The sequence below is a fragment of the Acanthaster planci genome, linkage group LG03, assembly GCF_054643075.1.
Source record: "Acanthaster planci isolate LZ-2023a linkage group LG03, COTS_SCS, whole genome shotgun sequence".
Taxonomy (NCBI): Eukaryota; Metazoa; Echinodermata; class Asteroidea; order Valvatida; family Acanthasteridae; genus Acanthaster; species Acanthaster planci.
In genome coordinates, this window is record NC_141779.1 from 10,570,533 (window position 1) to 10,592,607 (window position 22,075).

At 43.9% G+C, this 22,075-nt stretch overlaps 1 protein-coding gene across 1 annotated transcript; it reads left to right on the forward strand.

The window, feature by feature from the left end:
- Positions 1–435: 435 nt before the first annotated feature.
- Positions 436–20,894, forward strand: LOC110988283 (transcription factor SUM-1-like). Its single transcript, XM_022251644.2, has 4 exons — positions 436–787; positions 1,037–1,362; positions 8,011–8,098; positions 19,421–20,894. The coding sequence occupies exons 1-4, from the start codon at positions 436–438 to the stop codon at positions 19,570–19,572; spliced, it is 918 nt and encodes a 305-aa protein (XP_022107336.1). The 3' UTR covers positions 19,573–20,894.
- Positions 20,895–22,075: the final 1,181 nt, after the last annotated feature.

Here is a 22,075-nt window from a genome sequence, read left to right on the forward strand (position 1 = left end):
ATGAACTTGATCCACCATCTCTCATCGTGCTCAAAAGTTGACAGAAAAAAGCCCGCGGATATGTTCGGGCCGTAATGCGCATGTTCGTGCGGTTACCATCCCCGAAGGTTTCGAGCCTGGTGCCCGGCGCCGCCAGCGCTCCCCTCGCGCCCGTCCGCCGGTCACCGGCGCCGCGGTTGGCCCGTGGGACTTGAGTGGTGGTATTTCAACATGGGTAACCATGTAGTGAAAAGACGTCAGTCCCCACTCTGGTCCGGCTTACCGGTAACACCGCCACGAATTACATCCAGCGGCCTTTAAATTCCCTGTCACATGTAAGTTTCTGAGCTCGATTCAAGGTGACTATCTCGCTATCGGTCGATCGGCATTTTTTCAGTTAGTTCCGTGGGTTTTCAATTCAACGGGATTTGTCTCGAGCACCGGAGCGCGGTCTCGATGTTGGCGACTATGGGCAGCACGCCTGGTTACCCGGCGGACCAGCGCGCGTCGATGTGCCTCCAGCCGTTCGGCTACGGGGGAGGAGGGGCCAGCGACTCGTCCCCGCCCGAGTACCACTGTTTCGCCGACCAGGCCGCCTCGCCGGGCCTCTACCGGCCAAACTCTCGCGAGGACCTGGATCCCCACGACCGAGATGTGGGCGTGGAGGAACTGAGGGACGTGGCAGGCGGTGGTAGCGGAGGGAACTTCATGAGCGAGAAATACAACCATATCAACAACGGTGAGAACGGAACGGGGCACTACCCTCACGTCTTGGCGCCAGGCCATGAGCATGACACTCATCATACAGGTACTTCAGTCTCACTCTCACGTACAAGTGTCGACCTAAGCATTTTCTGTTCAGTTCCTGCCCTTTTATTATCCTAACAACATTATGCATGTTTTTTCCCTCTGTTATGCTATAACATCCCATAATCACCCACAGTATAAGTCGTATAAGTATGTATTTTGAAGAACGGTCATGTATTGTGCAGGCTAATAATTACAGCTTGAGAAAAGTCCGATTTTTATGTGGGATTTTTTTTTTATTTTTGTGCAGGTGAACGACAGTGCTTGATCTGGGCATGCAAGGCGTGCAAGAGGAAAACCAACATCTTCGACAAGAGGCGAGCAGCCACAGACCGGGAGCGGAGGCGACTGACCAAAGTCAACGCCGCCTTCGAGGTGCTGAAACGCCGGACCTGCACGAACCCGGAGCAGCGAATGCCCAAAGTGACCATTCTGAGGAATGCCATCCAGTACATCGAGCGATTACAGATGATGCTGCACGAGGCCGAGTCCACCCCGCTGATGCACCCGGGAGGACGGCCCCTGCGCGGCAGTGATGGAGCGGTGCTACCCTCCATGGACTCGCGGCTCAGTGCGGTAAGTATAGCATGAGAAGCCGGGTTGAGGCACCGCGCATGGTGCCAGACATGCACGCCGAGGATTTTCGGCTGCGTGCCGCGCCGAGCGGCGGCCGAGTCTGTGGAATGCGGATCGTGGGCTAGCTGTAATTCAGTTAATGGTGGGATATACATCATAATTAGCGGCAAGGTTAATGGTGAAAGGTTTGGGTAACAGTAAAGATTTATCTCTCCCCATATCATCGTAATGTAGGATCCACAGCTAACTCGGAAAACACGTTTGCGAAAAGCCAGCGGGCTGGTAAGAAGTCTCGCTTTTAAACGGCACATTTTAGAAACGTTTGAGGCATCGAGTCGGCTTTGATGGCGCCATAAGTTGCCTTTAAAAATGTCTTCGAAGCCCCATTGAGTAAATGGCAACAAAAGCAGTAGGCGAAGACTAAAAAAAAACTTGAGTGAAGTCAGTCTTGAGCCATGTGGACATTTGGTGATCATACTGAGACTGCATAATTATACAGGTGATTGCTCGGTGTTTTTTTGAGCGCAGGTGTTGAATTTCAACAGTAAAGGGGGCGACAGTTATCCTTCAGAAATGTTGCTCAATTATATTTTGTGATTGTCTGCACAACAAAGTGTACTTTCACTCTTCTGAGCGTAAAAACCTGAAGGTCATGCATGACAGCTTGCCTGTGTTATCTTTTGTAGACCTTTTTATGGCATGAAAGTTAACAATGGTCTGCATTAATGTTTCGTAATGTACACTATGATCTATTATGTTTGTCAGATATTTAGTCGGTACCTCTTCCCTGAGATGAAGGTATGCATTGCCGTTTCAAATTGCTCTATTGAAACCAGGAATCATCAACAACTTCTAATGTCATAACCAGGTATACCCGAGACCTAATTCCTGGCAAAACAAACGTTGACTCCTCCGCGGCGGAGCAGATTGTAAACGCATTACGGGTCGGCCGAGTGTTAGAGCCCACAGTCTCCTCTCATCAAACGAAAAAAGTGCCCGTGCGATCGTTCCCCACCGCTGGCACGGTGACCGGAAGGAATGCCTCTCACGTGGCGAGTGAAATCGCAGTCGGCCCCGGGGAATGTCGGGTCGAATCACGGTGGGAAACGGGTTATGGGTGCGAAGAAAAAAGGTAAAGTGTTGGGGGCGCCACGGTGCATGCAACACCTCAGTCGCTTTTGGTCAAATCCTGATGTCTGTCGTCCTGTATTCACTCTACTGTCTGTCTGTCGATTGGTCTGCCAGTTATTTCTCCGTCGTAAAGTCTTCTCGTTTTCTTGCCGGTCCAACTGTTATCCCGTTCTTTATAAAATTAAAAAAATTCCTCCACGGCTGTAATTTTATTCAATTGTTTTCCACTTGAATTACATGTACGCTTTAGTAAAGTCACCGGTTTGTTTTTATGATCTTTGCGTTGTTTTAAATATTCTTTTCCATCTGTTTCATGGCAACGTGTTCATACTATGCAGTCCTGTAATGTTCGCCTTGCTATGAACCTGTTTTTACGTTGTTCTTATTTTGTCCAGTCAAATGGAGGACAGTACGTGTAGCTGTACATTTTAATTGTGGCATAGAACGTCTTCTTGGGACACCATTTATCACATACATATCACTTTGCGTGATGAAAACTGGTTTTTGGTGTTGAAATTAAAAATCTCTCAGAAATGGAACTAGTGAAATGAAAATTATTAAGGACGAGACAGGTATACGTGACAATCGTGCATATTAAACTATAGGAAATCCCTAGTTGTCCATTTGTTTTTCCTAGCGTGTCACTGGTCGACTTGTATTTTTCTGGCGATCGTAAAACTCGATCGGCCTCATTCGCGGTTTTATTGCCGAAATTTGATTGGCAAAATAATGAATTCGCGACTTTATCACTTCTCCTGGGCAGCGGGAGACACTGTTGTGCGGTCAGTAATCCCTTTCAAATGATTTTTACTTCCACAGTCGTTTCAGTTCCAAGAATTTTACACAAGTTTATGGGATCGCAACGCAACATTTTCTTCATTTTAATCATTTCGTAATATCCTAATATTACAAAAAGTAACAGAAATGGTGGAGGAAAATATTACAAAGGTACCGTGTTCTTTCGGGTAAAACTGTTCAAATGCTGCCGGTAAACTTTTTAACACGTGCAATCAGTACTCTATGCCAAGTGCCTTCACTTCAACCATGACTGATTTTAGTTTCAAGAATTTTACGCAGGTTTATGAAATTGCAACACAGTAGGTTCATTTTTATCAAATCATAACATTGTAAAGATTCAAAACAGTAACAGAAATGGTGGAACTACAGATAATATTAAAATGCATTTTGTGTATTAAAGAAACAGAGAAAACAACAACTTTTAAAAGGTAACGTTATCGCAGACGTAGGCCTGTTTTGGGATTATCCCAGACAGTGCGATTAAGCAATTTAATTTGATTCGTTTGAGAGAAACTTAATCACATTAATATTCGTAAACCAGGTCTGGAAAACAAATGAAGGAAGTTTTAATTTGAAAGTTAGCTGGACAAGTCTTAGACATTGTGTTGAAACAAGCTCATTCTACCGTAAGTTACGTGTACATTTTGTAAAATAAACTGTGGGAAACAGGGTCAACATATGGAAATCGCACTGCGTAAATACGCCAGTTTTGTCGTTCATTGAAATCCTTTCATGCATATTCATAACTTCATGAAATGCCAGTATTGAAGCAAGTAAGGGACGCATTTCGATTAAAAAAAGTTACGCTAGAGATTAATAACTTGATTAAACGGATGCTTTCACACTCTGTCAGCTGAAACTGCTTAATAGAAAGGTAAATAATGGTTGAAATTGTAAGGAAATGTCCACCGCCTATTGCAGGTTGTGATTCGCATTTTGATAAAAAAATAAGTCCCATAATTTGCCCTTGCTGAGCTCTTTCATTGGTGTACGTACACGTGTACAGACGCCCTTGATTACACGGTTTACGTGAATGAACCCCCTGCGTGGCGAGGGTCGAATGTAACGTCTGAATGGAGTCTAAGAATATACCACGAGATACAGGAGTTTCCACAGTGGTCATGGCATCAAAAGAGCTCTTCACCATTAAAAATTGTTACGTTCAGTGTATTTTGGGGTAAAACAACGAAACATTATTCAAAATGGAAGTTAACCGACCATCAGGAAGACGCAAAATACTGTGCTGCTTTGAACGGAAGACTGAATTTGGTGTTTGGTGAAAAAGCAGCGCGCCGTCTTCATGGTGTGTGGGTTGATTGTGTGTATTAATGTGTATGTCACTGGTAGGAAATGAGGATTGTGTTAAATAGAAATCTCTCTTGGCGGGATTGCTTCTGCTAACAACTTATCACTCTCCAAGGATGTAGGAGACAGACAAGATTTTTTTAATTTAGAGATTTAAAGGTTCTTGATTGTTGTATTAATTTTTTCCCAAGATTTCTCCGAGTATAGGCTACGTGTAGATGGAATTGTGGGTAAAAAGTTAGACACACCTAATATCTCAATGTCGAATCCAACCTTTCGAGTGCTTGCTATAGCCCAGTGGTCGAGAGTGGTTGTTTAGGGAGTTTGTGTTAAAACCTTTGTCTTTATCTAACCTTCAGAGATTTATAAATACGTGTGCAGATAGGCCATGTAATATTGACCGCGTAACAGCATTGAGTAAGGAAGCATCCCTCTTTTCGGGAGAGGAGGCTGACGTGCGGTTCACGGCATTATGGATTGGGTTGGAAACCCGTGAGTGTCTCTTCAGCTGATTGGCCGTGTACCTTTGAGTTTCAGGCTGTCTAGGAGTATACGCTAAGCGATTAGTTTGTATCACTGCTAACCTGTAATAATGAGCAGATGCCAATTTGACCGGCGAAGCGAAGTCGGGCGGTGATAAAGTTTTTTTCCCCCTCAAATTGATGTTGGCGATACTGGGTAATATCATTGACAGTTTCGTTTTTCTTTCTAGTACGCGCACGGCGCGGCCGTCGCGCTTTATTTTGGCCCGATTATTTGATCAAAACTCGACACGCTTCCCGAAAGGCCGACTCGGATTCCGTTTCACAAGATTCACGGCCTTGCTCTGTTTTCCAATCTTGGGAAGTTGTACATGTATATACTGTCCCCCCCCCCACTCCCCGTACGAGTCTGCGTATAGTCTTTGGAGGATGGGAATTAATTAATTGACTGAATCTCCGAGACGATGATGGTGCATGTAGATTTTTTTTTCGCCCGCGGGAGCCGTCAATTCTTTTTACGGCTACTTGGTGTAATTGCGCTTCGGTCGTCTTGAGGTTCTACAGTCTCCACTGTTTTTATGAAGATTATGACCACCAACCACCAAGGGAACGATGTCCGATACCTAGTTCTCGCAGCAGAAAAGACTTGCCGGATTTTCATCAGTCTTTTTTAATCATCCCTTCGTTCCTGCTTTGTATCAATTGGAATTAATAACTCTTTAGGTTTTTAGAATCATTCAAAAATGTACATAAAATTGCCCGGCACTGAATGCGTCACATATTATAATCATCCTGAGTACATGTGCATGGACAGAGAATTTCTTTTCATTTATTTATTTTACACCGTCTGGCTTTGGCAATTATAAAAATGAATCGAGGGTGTCAAGAAAGAAGTATAAAACCGTCATCAAAGAGATGTTTTCAACCAGATCCCTGTTCAACACAACAACGAGTGCCACAAGGTGTATGCAAAATGTTGGGGCATTTTAAAGTATGTAACATGTTTCAGAACAGAATGATCCTTCGTTGCAGCGATTTTTGTGTGTCTAGAGTAATAGGAGCAGAACAAGGCAACGGACAATGTATCCCTGTTGTACCCTTTCCGAGTTACAAATTTAGCATTCAAGGTAAAACACTCCTGCAATCTTTCGCCACTTAACTCTAATCATGTCATCCCCGCCCGGCAACGACTGCCGTTAATTTCGCGTCATGCCCCTTCAATTTAGTCCCCCAAATGTTTACTGTCCGGTTTCCCTGCTTCATTGTGGCCATATCCATAAACTGGTGGCCTTGGCGTGCGCATGAGTGCTTTGTTTTTTTACCAAGGACGTGCAATTAATAGAATGCAGGTTTTGATAGAAGTAATTCAAAGCATCACGAGTCATATGCACACGGTGGACGATTACAAAGTTGTGCAGTCCATTTTCGCCGTAGTTGCGTTCGGCTCTAGGATGTCCTAGACGTACACTTCGATGAGTATCGGTAGTGTTTGTGGGAGCCACAGAGGTTGCGTGTAACCGCTTGACAATCGCCACCATCCTGACCAAATAAAGCACAATCGTTGTGGGGCCAAAACAAAACAATGTCTTTTTGAAAATCGCGCTTAGAACATTGTGCTAGTGTCTCACATATTTAAATTGACCACATTCACCCGAGAATGTTTTGCTGTTTGTCCGCGATGACGCCGTCTGGACGCGTGCAAAAATTGGAAATTGGAGTAAATTTGACAAGAAAGAGCTTAATATGTGGAATGCGTACAGTTGCCTAATTACTTCTCACATTGGACATCAGCTTGGGAGCGTAACAGACGCATCTTGAGGCATGTCCCATCACAATGCTAGAGGGATTTCCTGCGTGGGGTACGATTAAGTCGTTGTCAGAATTTAGGGATGCCGGGCTATTGACTTCCAACCCATTAGAATGAAAATTTCAGACCAGGCTCGCTGGATATGGTCACCGGTGGTATTTAGCAAAAACCATTGAGGATGCAAAAACTGACCCTAAAAACCCAATTCTAAAGAACTCTTAACTTAAAACTACAAATTTGAAGCTCAGAGTTTACCGTCATCGCGTAATTTTTACACGTACAGCTATGTGCAATATAAAAATGCCAGCAGGTTCCGTATCATAACTGTGACGAAAATTGCCGGATTCCAAAATACGTGTACCCGCAAAATGTCTCATCGAATGCCCTGGGGACGGGCCATTAAAGGCTGGTTTGGTAAACGCTTTTGCAGGTGTGGGCTGTTCGTAAACGCGTGCAGATGAGGGGCGGTCACTGTAGGGTCTGAGGGTACATTGACCGGTCACTCTGGGCCAAAAAGTCGGTGTCATACACGCAACTCCCACATTGTTTTGCATGCGAAAGTGTACATGCCGAGTGACGTCAGAATTTGTAATTATATTGACAGTTAATTGTTAAACTGAAAGGTTCATTTTGGACTCTAATAACACTGCTGTTATTTCAAACAAAACACGTTTAAAACTGTCACACGTGACCTACAGAGTGGGGCTGATAAAAAGAATGTTTGTAGCAAGTTTACAGCTAATGGAATTGAATATTCCCATTGCCGGGTGTTTCACTGTTTCGAAATTCAAATTTCACGTAAATGGCTTTTCTTCAGAACCATATGACAGTCTTTGTAACAGTTGTAAACCGCGACGATCCAGAGCAAAGTTTATTCAGTCGATTCAGACTGATTTTTAGTAATCTAATGGAAGAGCAGTTTTAACTATAAATCGCCTTGGCCGTAGTTTCCGTGTTGGTGATGAAAAAAACCTCTCTCTCTCTCTCTGGAACGAATGATTTAAATGCCTTAAAAACGGTGTAAACTTTTCATATAGACGCCCAGGTTGTGAGGCCCTGAAGTTTCTATTTCTTTCTTAAAACCTCTTATTGATGCCTGTACCCTGTCTTGTTTTTCCTTCTCAGCCCGGGGATTTCAACGGCTCGTCCTGCTCTTTTCGCCTGATGAAAATCAACTCGGACGACTGCGATGGAAGTGAAGACACGTCAAAAGGTAAAGAAAACCTCAAAGCCGCATTGGGAAGAATTGCACAAAATGTGCATACACCAACTGAAGACTATGCCAACGCGAAAAGGGTGTTTTGAGAGTGTTTTCATCTCAGGAAAATGCTGTTTAGCGCCTGGGAGTGGCTTAATGGATCGGGCGCTTTATAAATGTCAGTTATTATTATTTTTATTATTATTATGGTGACGTTTTCTGTAAGACGATCATACGTGCATGTACTATGTGCCCATTCCCTATCAAACGCGCTCAGCCTACGTTTTACCCGTCATCCAACGTCGTATGATGTGGCTCTGCGTGGTGTGAGGCCTTGGTCTTTGGGATTTGTCAACGTGAAGTGGAAAAGGCAGTTTTTTAGCAGTGTTTCCTTTAGTTGGATGTGACTCGTTGAGGAGTTGTAATTTCTTGTAAGATTTCCAAGGTGATACGGATTCTTAATTTATATCTAGAAAGTTCTGACTTTTGCGATTTTTCAAAAGTGTACTTCAACACTACTGACCAAATTGTGACGTTCTCGGGCAATGTCACCTTGATACCCCGTTTTAATTGTTAAACGCCTGAACGGGTAATTTTTGCGCCTCAGTTTCTGGTATACCGGTACGTTCTGACTGTTTTTCATCTTGGAAACACTAGTTGAATCACTCCTTTTCAGGCTCAGGAAGTAGCCTGTGTCCGTTGCTCATAAATGGGGCTTGGGGTGCCCGTCATGCAATGGTCTCTCCCCGGGTGGCATACCGGGCCCGGCTCTGATGATGGCTCCCATTGACGGGCCATACCGCCTGGCATCTTCTTGTCCTTGTCATTATACATCATCAGAAATTAAACAGAAAACTACGCGGTTAAAGTTAGTGCTCAACTTTTCTTACCAGAGTAACTAAGTTGTTTACAAATTTAAAGCCTTTCCTGATTAAGGGGAAACTGTAGGTGTACACACACACTTGTTAATTCACTTTCTTTAGAGATTGGCTTCGGTCGTATAGTCGCTTACAAAATATGAAAAAGAAATTAAATGGACATCAGGTTTACGGAAGGCACCCGGTGGTATAACAACTTGGCAGGCCGGGCAGGCAGAGCGGGCCAGCCACGGCTGAGTGGATAGAGCCGGTCATCTCGATGGTGTAGCGGGGGCCGGAACCGCCAACGCCTCGGTCAAGCTACTCCTGTCGCTGTTGTAGTTGACCCCCTCCTCCCTTCCCAGACAGCCTGCCGACATTGGCTTGACCTCCACGGATAAGGGGAGGGGCTACCATGTCGCCCGGACGCATAATATGGATCTCGTAATTCCCAGCTACAATGTTCTGTTTAAATAAATCTTTCCTCTCTTCCTGTGTCCTTGACGGTGCGTCTGGTCCGAAAAAGTCGTCTTATGTGCTGGAACTTGCTTCCAATGAACGTACCGGTGTCTGCTGCGAAAACATTAACTTTAGCGAACTGTAAAACGAGCTCACTAATGTGTATACAAGCACAATCATGGCCGTTTTCCGAATACATGATCGTGACATTTTCTGCAAAGTGTGGAAGACATTTTCTTCGAAAAGCTGGACCTTCAGAAAACGTTCAGCGGTACTCACCCTGTAACAGTCGGTTAGAGCAAAGCCACGTTTACTTAGGACGTGCAGCTGAAGTATAAACAAAACCCTTTTCCTTCGGAAAGCCGGCCGTTTCCATCCGTGAGATAAATGCGTTTGAAGTGTTTTATTCCATAGTTTTCCACACCGACATTAATACGAGTTAAAAAGAGCAGTGAAGTTTGGCTGGTGTTTTGCCGAAATTGTTCGATAAAGGGTTTTAGAATGAAGTTATTTCAAAGGTTTTGTCAATTGAAATTCGGCCTTCGGTTAAATATGAGAGACTATAAACCCGAGTTCTTAGGAATATTGTGGCAGCACTTCATCAACTCGGCTTAAGTAAAGTGCAGGTTTGACGTTGCTTTAAATACATCAATGAAGATAGATAGGTGGGTTCATGTTTCTTTTAGTTGTGACAGTAAGCTTTGTTTCACGTTGTCTTCAACCCTGGGCAAAATATTCCTTCGCCCTTAAAGTACAACACACCTTACGAAATGTCATAATTCGTGATTGAAAACACCGGACAGCCGCTCTTGAAAAAAGTTAGGGCGTAATGTTCTGGCGTCTTGACAGGTGAGGCGATGAACTGTATCTCCCTACACTCCATGGGAACTAGATCCGCGCCTCATCACGGCGCACATCACATGCTCTCTCCTGCTACTGTCGACTAGGGACCTCGCCGTTATGATTTATGCCATGTTAGTGGTGTGTCTGTTTTTCACACATTTTGCGTCACCTGTCCATGACCTCCCGAATTCTACCAGCATTCTACCAGGGAAAATTCAAGCGTCGCGTTATTGATTTAGACGGTGATGCGGGAGAAGTGAGGACTGTATTCTTGAACTTTGTCTTTTATCAATGTGGCTATTGAATCAGTTACCATCGGTTGTCCTCTTGTCTTCATTTCAACTTTGCGATCAAACGAGGTCGCTGCACTGTTTGCGATAACTTTTGTTCCTGGTTTTGTGTTCACTCATCAGGTACATCATTTTGATAATGAGAATACTTGCTGGGATAGATTTGTATGTGACATTCGCCATTCCAAAGCTCTGAACTTAATTCGACTTTGATTTTGTGTTTAAGAGAAAATGATCAAACAGTTAGTGTCACGTGTAGTCCGAGGAACAAGTTATATGCTTTTGCCGTAGATCGCCTTTCATGATGAAACATTGTTGAGGTCAGGCATGAAAGGATCCAACCAACCCACCGTGACGTCACTTCTCCTGATAATTTCCATGCATGGACACACTACGAGAGGTCGAATTGGAAATATTGTACAATCTCAACCAACATTTGTTTAAATTTCCTTTTTTAAACACAAAATTTTTGGAGTAGTTTCCCACAACATGATATACGTTCATCAAGTGCATTTGAACATGCGCGTTGAATTATTTGAAAGTCATAAGGACTCATTTAACCGTAATGCATTATCTTTTATATTTGGATGGAAGGCAAATTATAGTTTCCTCTTTCAATATCCATTGCTGATTGTATGTCGAGAAGAACGCAATAGTTACTTTATACCCCCTTCAGTCAGCAAGACCAGTTAGTAAACTTCATGATACTTGGCTGGCATTCCTATTTTTTTTCTCCAAAAGCGTAAACAAAAAAGTCCCCAGATAAAAGCAAACAGGAGTCGTTGCTGAAAGAAATGCAACACTTTGGCAGATCTTCCCGACACATTTGGTTGATTTACGCGGGATATGCGCAGAAATTCGGCGGGGAAATATTTATAGACGTTGTCCAATATTAGGTGTTGCGTTACTGGCGCCGTATTCCCTGGGTGCGCACGGCGATAGGCGAATGTTGCCAGATTTATTGCGCTTCGTTCGCTTAATGGTGAGAACCACTAGATTGGTTCACGGAGTACTAAAGGAAGTTCGCTTTCCATGTTACATGAGCGGTTCATATAACCGTAGAAATTGAATGGCATTATAATGTCGATGTATTGAGCTTATTCCATTGCTGCTGTTACTGTTTTGTCGCTGCTGTAGAACCGCTTTTAGTGCCAGTATCGTTGTTGCTTGTTGCATGTTGATCGCGCTGTTGCAACTGGCGTCGTGCCGTCTGTAGTGTTACTGCTGTAGGCGCACTGTGTTCGATGATAACGCTGCGATGCTGATATCGAAGATATTGACGGTGCCGGTCCTGTTATCAATAATGTTGTCCCTGTACTATACTGCGTTGATGCCAACATCGTCCATGATGTTGCTGCTCTTCTCATTTGACTCGTTCATACGGGTAGGATTCCCCCGATGGGCTCTGTACGGTCAAATCAACTTCGATTGATGCTGCTGATGATGTAGTAGCTGCAGCACACGTTCTGTTACGCTTTCATTCGTTTTCCTGTTGATGCTGTTTGTTGCTCTTGGTAGTCGGTGCTGCAGTTGTATTCCTTGGTATGAGTGCTGCTTTTTGAAAGAAACTCTCTCAAGCGAGACCCTGTTGGGCACGCCTTTTCAAGTAACAACTTGAAGTGAATGGTCCACAGTCAGTCATTTACTGCCATCAATCCAACCGCTTGCCTGGGGAGGAAATTTCTACGAATTTCCCACTCCAGTCAGTTCAAGGAGTGAAGAAGTAGGCCTACATCGACTCAACTGATAGGCCTACCTGTTTGGCCCTTATGACAAAAATCAGTAACATTATGTATTGTTAATTTGAAGTGATCAGTTTTGAGAAGCCACACTATGTAGACTCTTATGCGTTTTATGTTTTGATTTTAGAAATAAAGCTTGTATCAAAACTATTTAATCACTGACTTGTGTGGATTTTCTTTGGAATGAAAACTTTAAACCAGGGCTGACCGATGTGCTTACCCACCAGGGTGATCGGTGGACGTATCATATTTCCAGCTACATTCTTGTGCCGTCTGTGTAAGTGCTTATGCGTCGCTTGGCTAACACCCCGGATAAAAGAGCTCGTAAATGATCGAATTTAGGGCGGGTTGGTTTAAACATGAACTGTGCAGTTGCCCCCTTCTCTCGCGCAAAATGCTTGGAATTATTCGAAGGCCGTTTCTGATAATGCGGTTATCGACTTCACTGCCAAAACACCCGGACCCTGGATATCTCCGTCGGGCATGTGGTGTGAACGTAGTTTCAACTTTCAACAATTTATACGGGTCATATGCAAAATATGACACCGTTCTGGAGAAGACTGACTATGATGATATTTAGTGGCAACAAAGATTTTTGAAGAATTTATATATTGTTGTTATTGTTAAAAAGAGTTTTCATGAGATTATGTGCAGTTTAAAGAGCTTGTTCTGTTATGTAGTTCCATTTCTGATGACCTGAAGCTACAAAAAAAAACCAATAAAAATCGATAGACCAAAACAGTTTTTGTTGTGATTCGAAGCCGATGAAAATTTAGATATTGCATGTCTGAAGATTGGCGAACTGTTTACTTAAATCTTGAATGTGTTGTCTCCGGTAAAGTGAATGTATTTCGAACGCGGATTAGTTGCCGTGGTAGCGATACGGGATCAGCGTAAATTAGCAGGTGCGAAAAGCTTAGATTTACGCGGGACTGAGAGGTCGGGGCACCCCGTACCTCGCCGGCGCGCCTTGCGCAATACGCCGCTATTTCATTTCCCTTCGGAAACACGGCCGGAAAATCTCATGCTGAGCCGATATACAATGCACACATAATGCATAACGGACGAGAAGAATTTGGCATTGCCAATTTAGATAATTGGACGGTGAAATTATAAGCCAGATGTTGAGTCTATAGTTAAAATATGAGATTTTTTGTGCCAATCCTTTTTACTGAGTTTGACAACCACAAAAAACGACAACATGGAAGGAATGCAGTGCTCCTACCGAGAAAAAACTTGCCCATGATTTTCTGAAGCCTCGTTCTCTCACGCAGCTTGATATGAGTATATTTTTCTGAGAATACATGTACATTAATCGTGTAGTGCAAAAGCATGCATGTATCCCTCGTACAATGTACATGTATTTGGCATCTGATGCCAACCCAACTTGCAAAGAAAAAAATGGCACGTAATGACCCCACAGCGCCCTCGCTTGACAAGAGAATCACTTTGTTTACCCCGAACGGTCGTATTTGCTCAACGTGACCCCCTGTGCTCTCACCTGGCTTCCTGTTCGCACTCCGAGTGCGTCTGGCTTCAGCGCGAAATCGGGCCGCAGTGTTCCTACTGCAACTGGATTGGATCGGTTAAGCTCGTAATGTCGGCGCGCGAGAGGGTCGTCATCCCTACCTGGGATGCGTCCCGAGGGACCGGCGCGGCATCCCCTTCACTTACATCACTGAGGCTGAGTGTCTCGTTACGCATAATGCCCTTCCCTTTCCACCGTGGGTGAACACCCATGGGTGAGTTCCTATGAGAACGCAGTGCAGGCAACTGCATGGACCCGCTCTCACGGTATATGCAGTCGCGGTGACGAAGAAAACTTCATTTTGCTCCCTTTTGGACTTGAATGACTCGATTTGAAGTTTCCAAATGGCGTTTTGCGTATATGAAATTTGTGTAATAAGTAAACTTCACCATCAGCTAGCCACCTACTCTGTTCATAAAACTTACATCTTTGAGACTGTTACATCTGAAACTTGTTGCTGTGAAGACCGGGAGAGTTTTCAGCCAGCAACCTCGAATTAGGTACAGTATACACGCATTCTATGCCGACATTTTAAAAGACCGCTGGCTTTTTCCAATGCTATTCCCTGCACAGACTGAGAAATGTAGCCCATGATCCCAGTCCTTTGCACACATCTCCCGGATAAATCCCTATCGCATGCATTCGGTTACAACATAATGCCATCAGTGAGGGCCTCAACATAATAATGTTCTGAAATTTATGGTCTAATAGAATCTTGCAGATTAATGACCATGTAGAGTTATTATAGAAAATTAATAAGGGAAGCATGACACGACAGCGTGAAAAGTTATGTCGAGTCTTGCGATCATTTTCGGCGAACCGTGTAATTTTTTTATCATTGTTACGCTTCAGTTGAACTTAAAAACTTGGAACATGGATCACCATTACCAGGAAAGGATAAACTTGTCGCTGCAGCATCAGTGCCTTCTGAGTACTGTCCACGGTTGAAAACGTGTGTTCGAGTTGTGGTTTGTTCTTGCGGAAAGAGAACGGCCATGATGCGGCCGAGTTTTTATGGCTTCCGTCTTGCACGCTATTGCCGCTGCTGTTGAGAGATGCAGCATTTTATACGATCGATAGTAAACATTTGGCCAAAGTGCATTGTCCCAATACGTGACCGCGCCAGGAGTTAAAATGGAGGGCAGGGTGGAAAATAAAACGCTACTCGGTCGGAGCCTTGCGTATAAACGAAGTTCTATAAAGCGAGGTGAAGTTAACTTAAATCATCTTGAACTTTTTTTAGTCTTTGGCAAATCGGTCTTCAAGTTTGGCGACAAATCTGTCCGTGCACACACCATGGCTATGATTATGGTGTGACATGATTCGCCGCACTGGGCAGCACTGTTGTGTCCGAGTCCGTCACAATATCTTTCACAAGGCCAGTCATAAGTAACGGGGTGGACAATGACAAAGGAATGCTTTTGTCAAAGCTCATTTGAATAGCTTGTGAAATGGCTTAAGACTGAATGACTTGTGATGGGCTCGAATACAGCACTACTGTGCAGGCATCAGGTCATTTACCTCAAATTCAAGTCTAAACTAAGGCCTTTCTGGTGCAGTATCCAACTAAAGCTACGAACTGTTGCTCTGTGAGTTACTCTTTAGCAATTTCTTTAAAATGAAGAAAAGCAAAATTCTCCCCAAAATGGGTAAATACATGGGCAAATATAACATGTGAAAGGTTGCCTGGTTGATGTTGCGGTATAAAGATCCTTAATTAACATAATTCTCTCTCCCCGGTAATTGTGCGGTGGTCAGGCAAGATATTTCAGTGATGCCCTAAAGTTATTTCAGTGATTCCAAAATTGTGGCACATCTAACTTGTAAAAAAAGGTTAGATTGGCCCGACAGGGTTAACTTTCCCGAAGAGAGATTTACTCTGAAAGATGACTACCTTATTCTAAAAAGGCGGTCTACTCGACCGTGGAGAGCTAATCTGAATATCACACAGTAAAAAAGCACATTATGCTACAGCTTACGAGATTTTGTCGACTCGCTCGACGTAATCTTTTCACTTGTTTGAAATTTCTAAATTGTAACCTCTGCAGCAAGCCGTGGCTTTTCCTCCACCCCCACCCCCCTTTTCAGGTTGATGACCTATTTAACACCATCCAAACACACCCGTACCCCGCGTGTCGTGGGAGAGCGGCAGGGATTTCGGCTGACCGCCCAGTTAGGAGTGGGCCTGGTGTGCCCGTAGTTTCCGCGAGTTTCACCGCAGGCTAGGATTAGGTTGGCACGGTCCCAGCGGAAATGACTTTTCCGATGTTTTTGCATCTTTTACTTTCTGTTCTCTTAGTTTTTTCCCCCTGATGTTGTTTCTTCAACAACACCTCTAGTTATACATGTAGGGTAGCATGCTGTAATTATCTGCTTAGCGAGTGATGCGAAGATCGATGCCGACAGAACAGCCTTGTAAACTCCACAGTGCCAATCAAGTAGAATTCGTTGCTGAGAGTTATGGCAAAATAATCTACATGTACTACTGATGGCATTCTTAACATTCTGAAAACTACTCATGGAGATTATAGATGCTGATAATTGTTGTTTTGTAGGCTGTAACGAGACGAACTCGGAAATGGCACAGTATGAGTAGGACTTACCTCTTGAATCCTTTTGTTTCTGAACTAGCTTTGCATTGAATGCTAGTACCGTGTTAAAACTGACGAACATTCGTAAGAGTAGCTATTGAAATTTTTACGGCTCGATGTCAACACCTTAAAGTATATACTTTGTAGGCCCTTGCTAGTCATTTCTAGCAACCGTTGAACTTGCATGTTAGATATGTGGTTTGTGGACCCCGAGGGGCAGTTCCACGGGCCACGCGACATTTTTGACCCGTTCCAACGTTGAGAGACACCGTATTATTTTATCGGCAGCTAGGTCTTTCTAGGGAGCCTGTGTAATACGTTTGAAGTGCAACGGAACCTAATTCCCATGTGTGTCGGCCTCGTCATGTGGTGGTAGCGCCCGCTTCCATGCCAACGCATTTAGGATTATAGTGGAAACAATGCATTCTGGTTTTCAGAGCTGTATGTATCTCTGGAAACGGGCCTGGACTGTTTATGCCTGTGTCGCCCTCTCTTAATTTAAGAAAGTGGTGGGCACGATCCCATTTGGCTTTCCGTAGCTTGTTTTTTAGTTCTTAGATGAGAAAAATGAGAGTGGTATTACGGCTCGTCATAATGCAATAAAGACTAACCGTCATTATCAACTCGCTGTTCTTTTGTTTTCAGAACGAACTGTAACGTTTGTTAATCTCTAGTATTGTAAGCTATCCGCTTTGAGCAGAAGCACCTCTCATCGGTTGAAAAAGAGCCGTGCTGGTCGAGAGTGTTCGTTTTTGTTGGTAGCTACGCGACCGCAACACATGCATTTTATAGTGAACCAGCGAAGTGCACTTCCTACCAAAGGAACCTCCGTTGCTTGGAAAATTGCGCCCTCTCTTGGTCGCGCTTGGGGCTCATAGCCCCAAGCTCGAGTCTCGACTCATTACATAAATTCAGTGGTTATTCGGAGCTAATAACTTATGCCAGACTGTCTTCTGGATACATCTAAGATAATTTGAGTGCATGCCCATACTGAACTTATTCCTTGTCTTCCAAATTGTAAATCTTGTTAATAATATTATTTGAAATGACTTGAAGCATTGGAAGGTTGCCTTTCATCGGGTACAGTTGCCCTGCCCATCCAACGCTGTGCTACAAATCGAATACACTTGCAGAATTAAGTAATGCTCAATGGAAGTATAGCTGTCGTGAAACTAAAGTTCTTACTCTCGTCGAGCAGTTATTCTGGGCCAGACTCCCGATCGATCTACCGAGGATCCGATCTAGCTAACCGAGTTTGACCCCCGTGCGCCCGTGCAAACACGCGGGTCGTCTCGCGGCCAGCCCCGCAGAAAGGTGCTGGCACAAATCGCCTACGGCACAAGCCTGTTTGTTTGCAGTTCGCTACAGCAGATAGATTTGCCAGATTGCCGCACCGACTGTCTGAAGTTAAGGCACTTTTAATCTGGCAAAGTAATTGTGCAAAATGTGTGAATTGCTTCTAGAGTGTGGGTTCCATTTGTGCGTGTTCAAAGATGCATGGCATATGCATCGGTCATCTTGATTTTTTTTAGTGTTGAGGATTTTGTACTTTGTGTCATCTTGGTGGCGTTCAGTTGGAGACTGCGACAGTGAGAAGTATGACAACGAGATTGGTAGTGTCCTTATCATTATACTTGGATACATATAGAGTGGGGACGGGGGTGATATTTCAAGCCACACCTCTACGAGGACGGTGAAATAATTATTCACGAAATGGCGAGGAGTACGTAGACTCGTGAAGAAAGATTTGACACCACATTAAATCATGGCTTAAATACTGATCACATTAAAGGATTTGTCTGGTATCGTGCTCATCAAAGAAACTGTACATGTGTAGGGAATGGTATTATACTCAATCGCATATCCAGCGTTACCATACTTAATGTTCATCATCGAGGGCGGCATTCCCACTGGTCCATTGCTCACACGTGCCAGTTGCTATGTTTGCTGTTTACCACGTGCACACGCCACGCTAGGATCCGCACACAAGTCAAAGTAATACGCATGCTGGATTACTTTCTGCCGGGAATACTTTACTAAGCATGTGCTTGAGGAGGCTTTCTTGTAGACTGGTTCCTGTCCAGTACGTAGTCTCCAGACGTCCTACAGACGTCCTCCAAGCGTAGCGACCTTTTGCGGGTAATGATTCCGGAGCAATCTTGCCAGTTTTATGTTAATGAGGAAATTGACATTTAACTGTTCCCACAATGCAACACTGTGACGTCACAAAATTATGGAAGACTTTCTAGAATGGATTAACACTAGATATACTGAGTCATTTCCGCACGCAACACAATTTTCAGAAGTATTTCCCTGCTTTTTAGGGGTAACCGCTTCCACAATTGCACTACAGGGCAAAAACCTTTTCTGAAGTTTTCCCGAGAGCCACGTGTTCGGCTTTCACTCGTATGTACATGTATGTACACTCCATCTATATCAATAGACAAATGCGCATGCGCAGAGCTAAACCGACCGTGGACTTCAGAAGCCAGCGAGCTACAGGGACCAGTCCAGCTATCTTGTCTTGTCGCCTTGGTGGTGTATGCACGAAAACATGGCGGCACGCGTACGTTGGTCAGGGGTTTCAGACGCCTTTCCATGTTCGCGCCAATACACGCGTCAAGCGTTGTGTATCCGTCAAAATCGCCCAGGGTGCGATCGAACGCAACCTACCCACATGTGTGTTATGTTAATGGTTGTCGATTTTTGTGTCCGTGAAAGTGAAAAAACGCATCGTGTACGCAACGCGCCCAAAAACGTACATATAGAAAGGCGCTTTAAGCGTGCCTCAAATTATAATGGCAACTGAATTATGTGTGAGGTATGGTAAAACAATTTAACATTTGTTCCGCCCTGGGAACTGATTATGTCAACTTTCGATACCTGGAGGCCAAAATCGACCATCCACCCTCTAACCATGTTATATTTGTATACTATTATATGCCCATTATAAACCGGTTCTCTGTCACAATTTCAAATTGTCCCGTTTTTCCCGTTGAAATGACGGTTTCGTGTCGTCCCTTTCAGATTCAGACGGCCGTGTGTCCAGCTTGGACCATCTTTCACTCATCGTCGAGAGCATCACTCCAACCAATTACGGACCCAAATATTCGCTGTCTACCGCCCCCAGCGACCGAGACAGGGAATCCACGTCAGATGCAGAACTGGAATCTCCGTGATTGCGAACGAAGTGACGCGGTACTACAGCCCTGCTTGCACCGCGACACGTTGCGATGACCTGGCCATGTTTAATCCACAGGTCTGGTTTTTAAATGTTTTGTCCAACGCCGTTTAATGCAGCAATTAAGTCTTTTATTGTGGCAATATTGCTGTGCATTATACCCGGAAACGCAAACGAGAATATGTGAACCCGTGATTGTATTGACATGAAAGAGTTCATTATGTGGACCCTTTCCGCAAGTCGTCGCACCAAAAGGTGTCATAAGGGGGCGCTTTTCACTTCAGTCTATATCCAACAGAGCCGCAAACCAGAATTGGACTCGTTGACTTGGGAAGGAGTTGTCAACAGAGGGCGCCCATATGATTTGTGTAGAATTGAAAACCAAAGGCAGAATTTTAGAGCGGGCCAAGAGAAACGAGTTTTGATACTTTGCGGAGTAAATTCCCTACTGGGAAGTGAATTTCTTCTTGAAACCAATTGTGTAAAGTGATTCCTTATTGCTGTCAAAGTTCATTGGTTCAAGGTTCAAGATACATGTATTTAAAATTCAAAGTTCGGATTTTACATTCGAGGATTGAGTTGCTTAATTCTTTCAGCCTGGTTCCACTGGGCTTGCACTGCATTCTTTTCGCCAGTAACTTGAAAACCTAGGTCGGCGAACATGGAACCGTATTTCTGGCTATAAATATTTACAAGGAATCGAGACACTATGTACATAAGCTATTTATTGGAGTTTCATCGTGAGATTTATATACCTTTTGGTGAAAAAAAGATGCCTTTTACTGTATATTTTTTCGCTATTTGTGCTGGTGGTATTGACGAGAAGCAAAGGTGATGCCCGTGGAATGTAGCTGGATATGCAGATATGGACGTCGGGCCTATCTCCGTCCTTGTTGGCATTCGTGAAGTCGAATTGCAGCCACCTACATCTATTTCCGGATTTGGACATGCCGAGTCTCCTCCCGGTCCTGTTCATCATGTTGACCTGATCACATGGTCACGTCCGTCCATTCATGAATGTTTGGGTGTAGGCGCTCAGCTGAAAGAACAGCGAATGTAGTTTGCTCTGTTTGAAATGCAAACTATCAACGTTACGTTTTCAACTTAGAAAGTATCGTGATTATGGTTTTAATGTTTTTCTCTTGCCATTTGGCCTTGGCAGAGTTATCTTGGATGTGTATTTATTTTTCCCATAAACAATTTCTGCAAAAATAAAAAGGTCATATTTTTCTCATGTCCTTTCAAATCTTAAATGCTTCCTTAAATTTGTTCTTGATGAAATATCTCGTATACATAATAACACTCAATTGTTAATTTCAAGTGTTGTATGGATTTCAGTCTTTGGATGTAGTTTGTTGATTGAGATGGACCTTGGCGGCAGATTGCCTTGAGAGTCTAACGTGCAAGATTTGAATTTGATGTCACAGATGACATTTGGGAATTGACTTTATTCACAGGGAAGCCATTTTTTTTATCTTGTTCCCTGAATCTGCCACAATCAAAGTGATCTGTGGTGTGGTGAGTATTGTGAGTGTGTGTGAGTATTTTTGGTTCCAAATCTCACTCGTTTTCTTTAAATGTGGCTTAAAACATTAAGATCTAAGTTATCCAAGTCCACGTTAAGCTTGACAAAAGTTGGCATGGATTTGTTTAATTGTACTTTTATTTTGTCAGTGTTATTTTAGCTCTCATGTTCACAATATTAAGAGTTTTAACTCAGTTTCAGTTCTAGATGGCCGGCACATGAATACACTCTGTGCTATCGAGAGATTAATATAAGCTTGTAAGACCCTCCTCCATCGCCATCCACAAAATACTTGACCAACATGCCCTGCCATGTCCGACAACCACATCAGGCTAACCATGTCACCCGAACCGTGTGGTCGGAGAAGTCAAGTCGACCATTCGGACGAAACCCAGGAGCACGGTTGAGTCGTTGGCGATCGGTGGCCCTAGTTGTAGTTAAGTACAGAGGGAACCGTCGACGCGAAAATAATTGCGTCGGGTGATGGGGCACTATGAACACAGGGACAGATGCAGCCAATTTGCCAAAAAATATGAGTGACGATAGGATTTCACACAAATGATCTGACAAGGGTTGCTTGATTGGGAATGTATAGTGTGCGCACTTTGCTAAAGCCGTTGACTGGCCTATTGGTCGAGCTATACCGTGCACTCGACCTTACCTGTTGTCAACATTGTCTTTCAGCGTGCACTCCTTGACAGGTGATGTCTTTTTAAACACACAGGGACAATTGCATTTACCAGCTAGAGACATAGTCCTCGTACTTTGTTTCGAATTTAACTCTTTTTTTCGGTGTTACGCACTTGAAGTGCTCCCCCTTCACGTTCCCATGTCGAGATGACGTGGCGCATCAACCGTGCACACGTAATGCGCTAGTCATCGGTCACCGCTGTTCAAGTCACTTGTGACTCGTCTGTGTGTGATTTCTCCAGCACCACCGGGACTAAATTGAATCATGGGCACGTCAAGAACAATT

What these genes read in the sequence shown, in the direction of transcription:
- LOC110988283 (XM_022251644.2), top strand. Translation starts at nt 436, where the DNA reads ATGTTGGCGACTATGGGCAGCACGCCTGGTTACCCGGCGGACCAGCGC. An exon ending in GCATGACACTCATCATACAG is followed by an intron (nt 788 to 1,036) that starts GTACTTCAGTCT and finishes ATTTTTGTGCAG; the next exon opens with GTGAACGACAGTGCTTGATC. An exon ending in AAGTGAAGACACGTCAAAAG is followed by an intron (nt 8,099 to 19,420) that starts GTAAAGAAAACC and finishes CGTCCCTTTCAG; the next exon opens with ATTCAGACGGCCGTGTGTCC.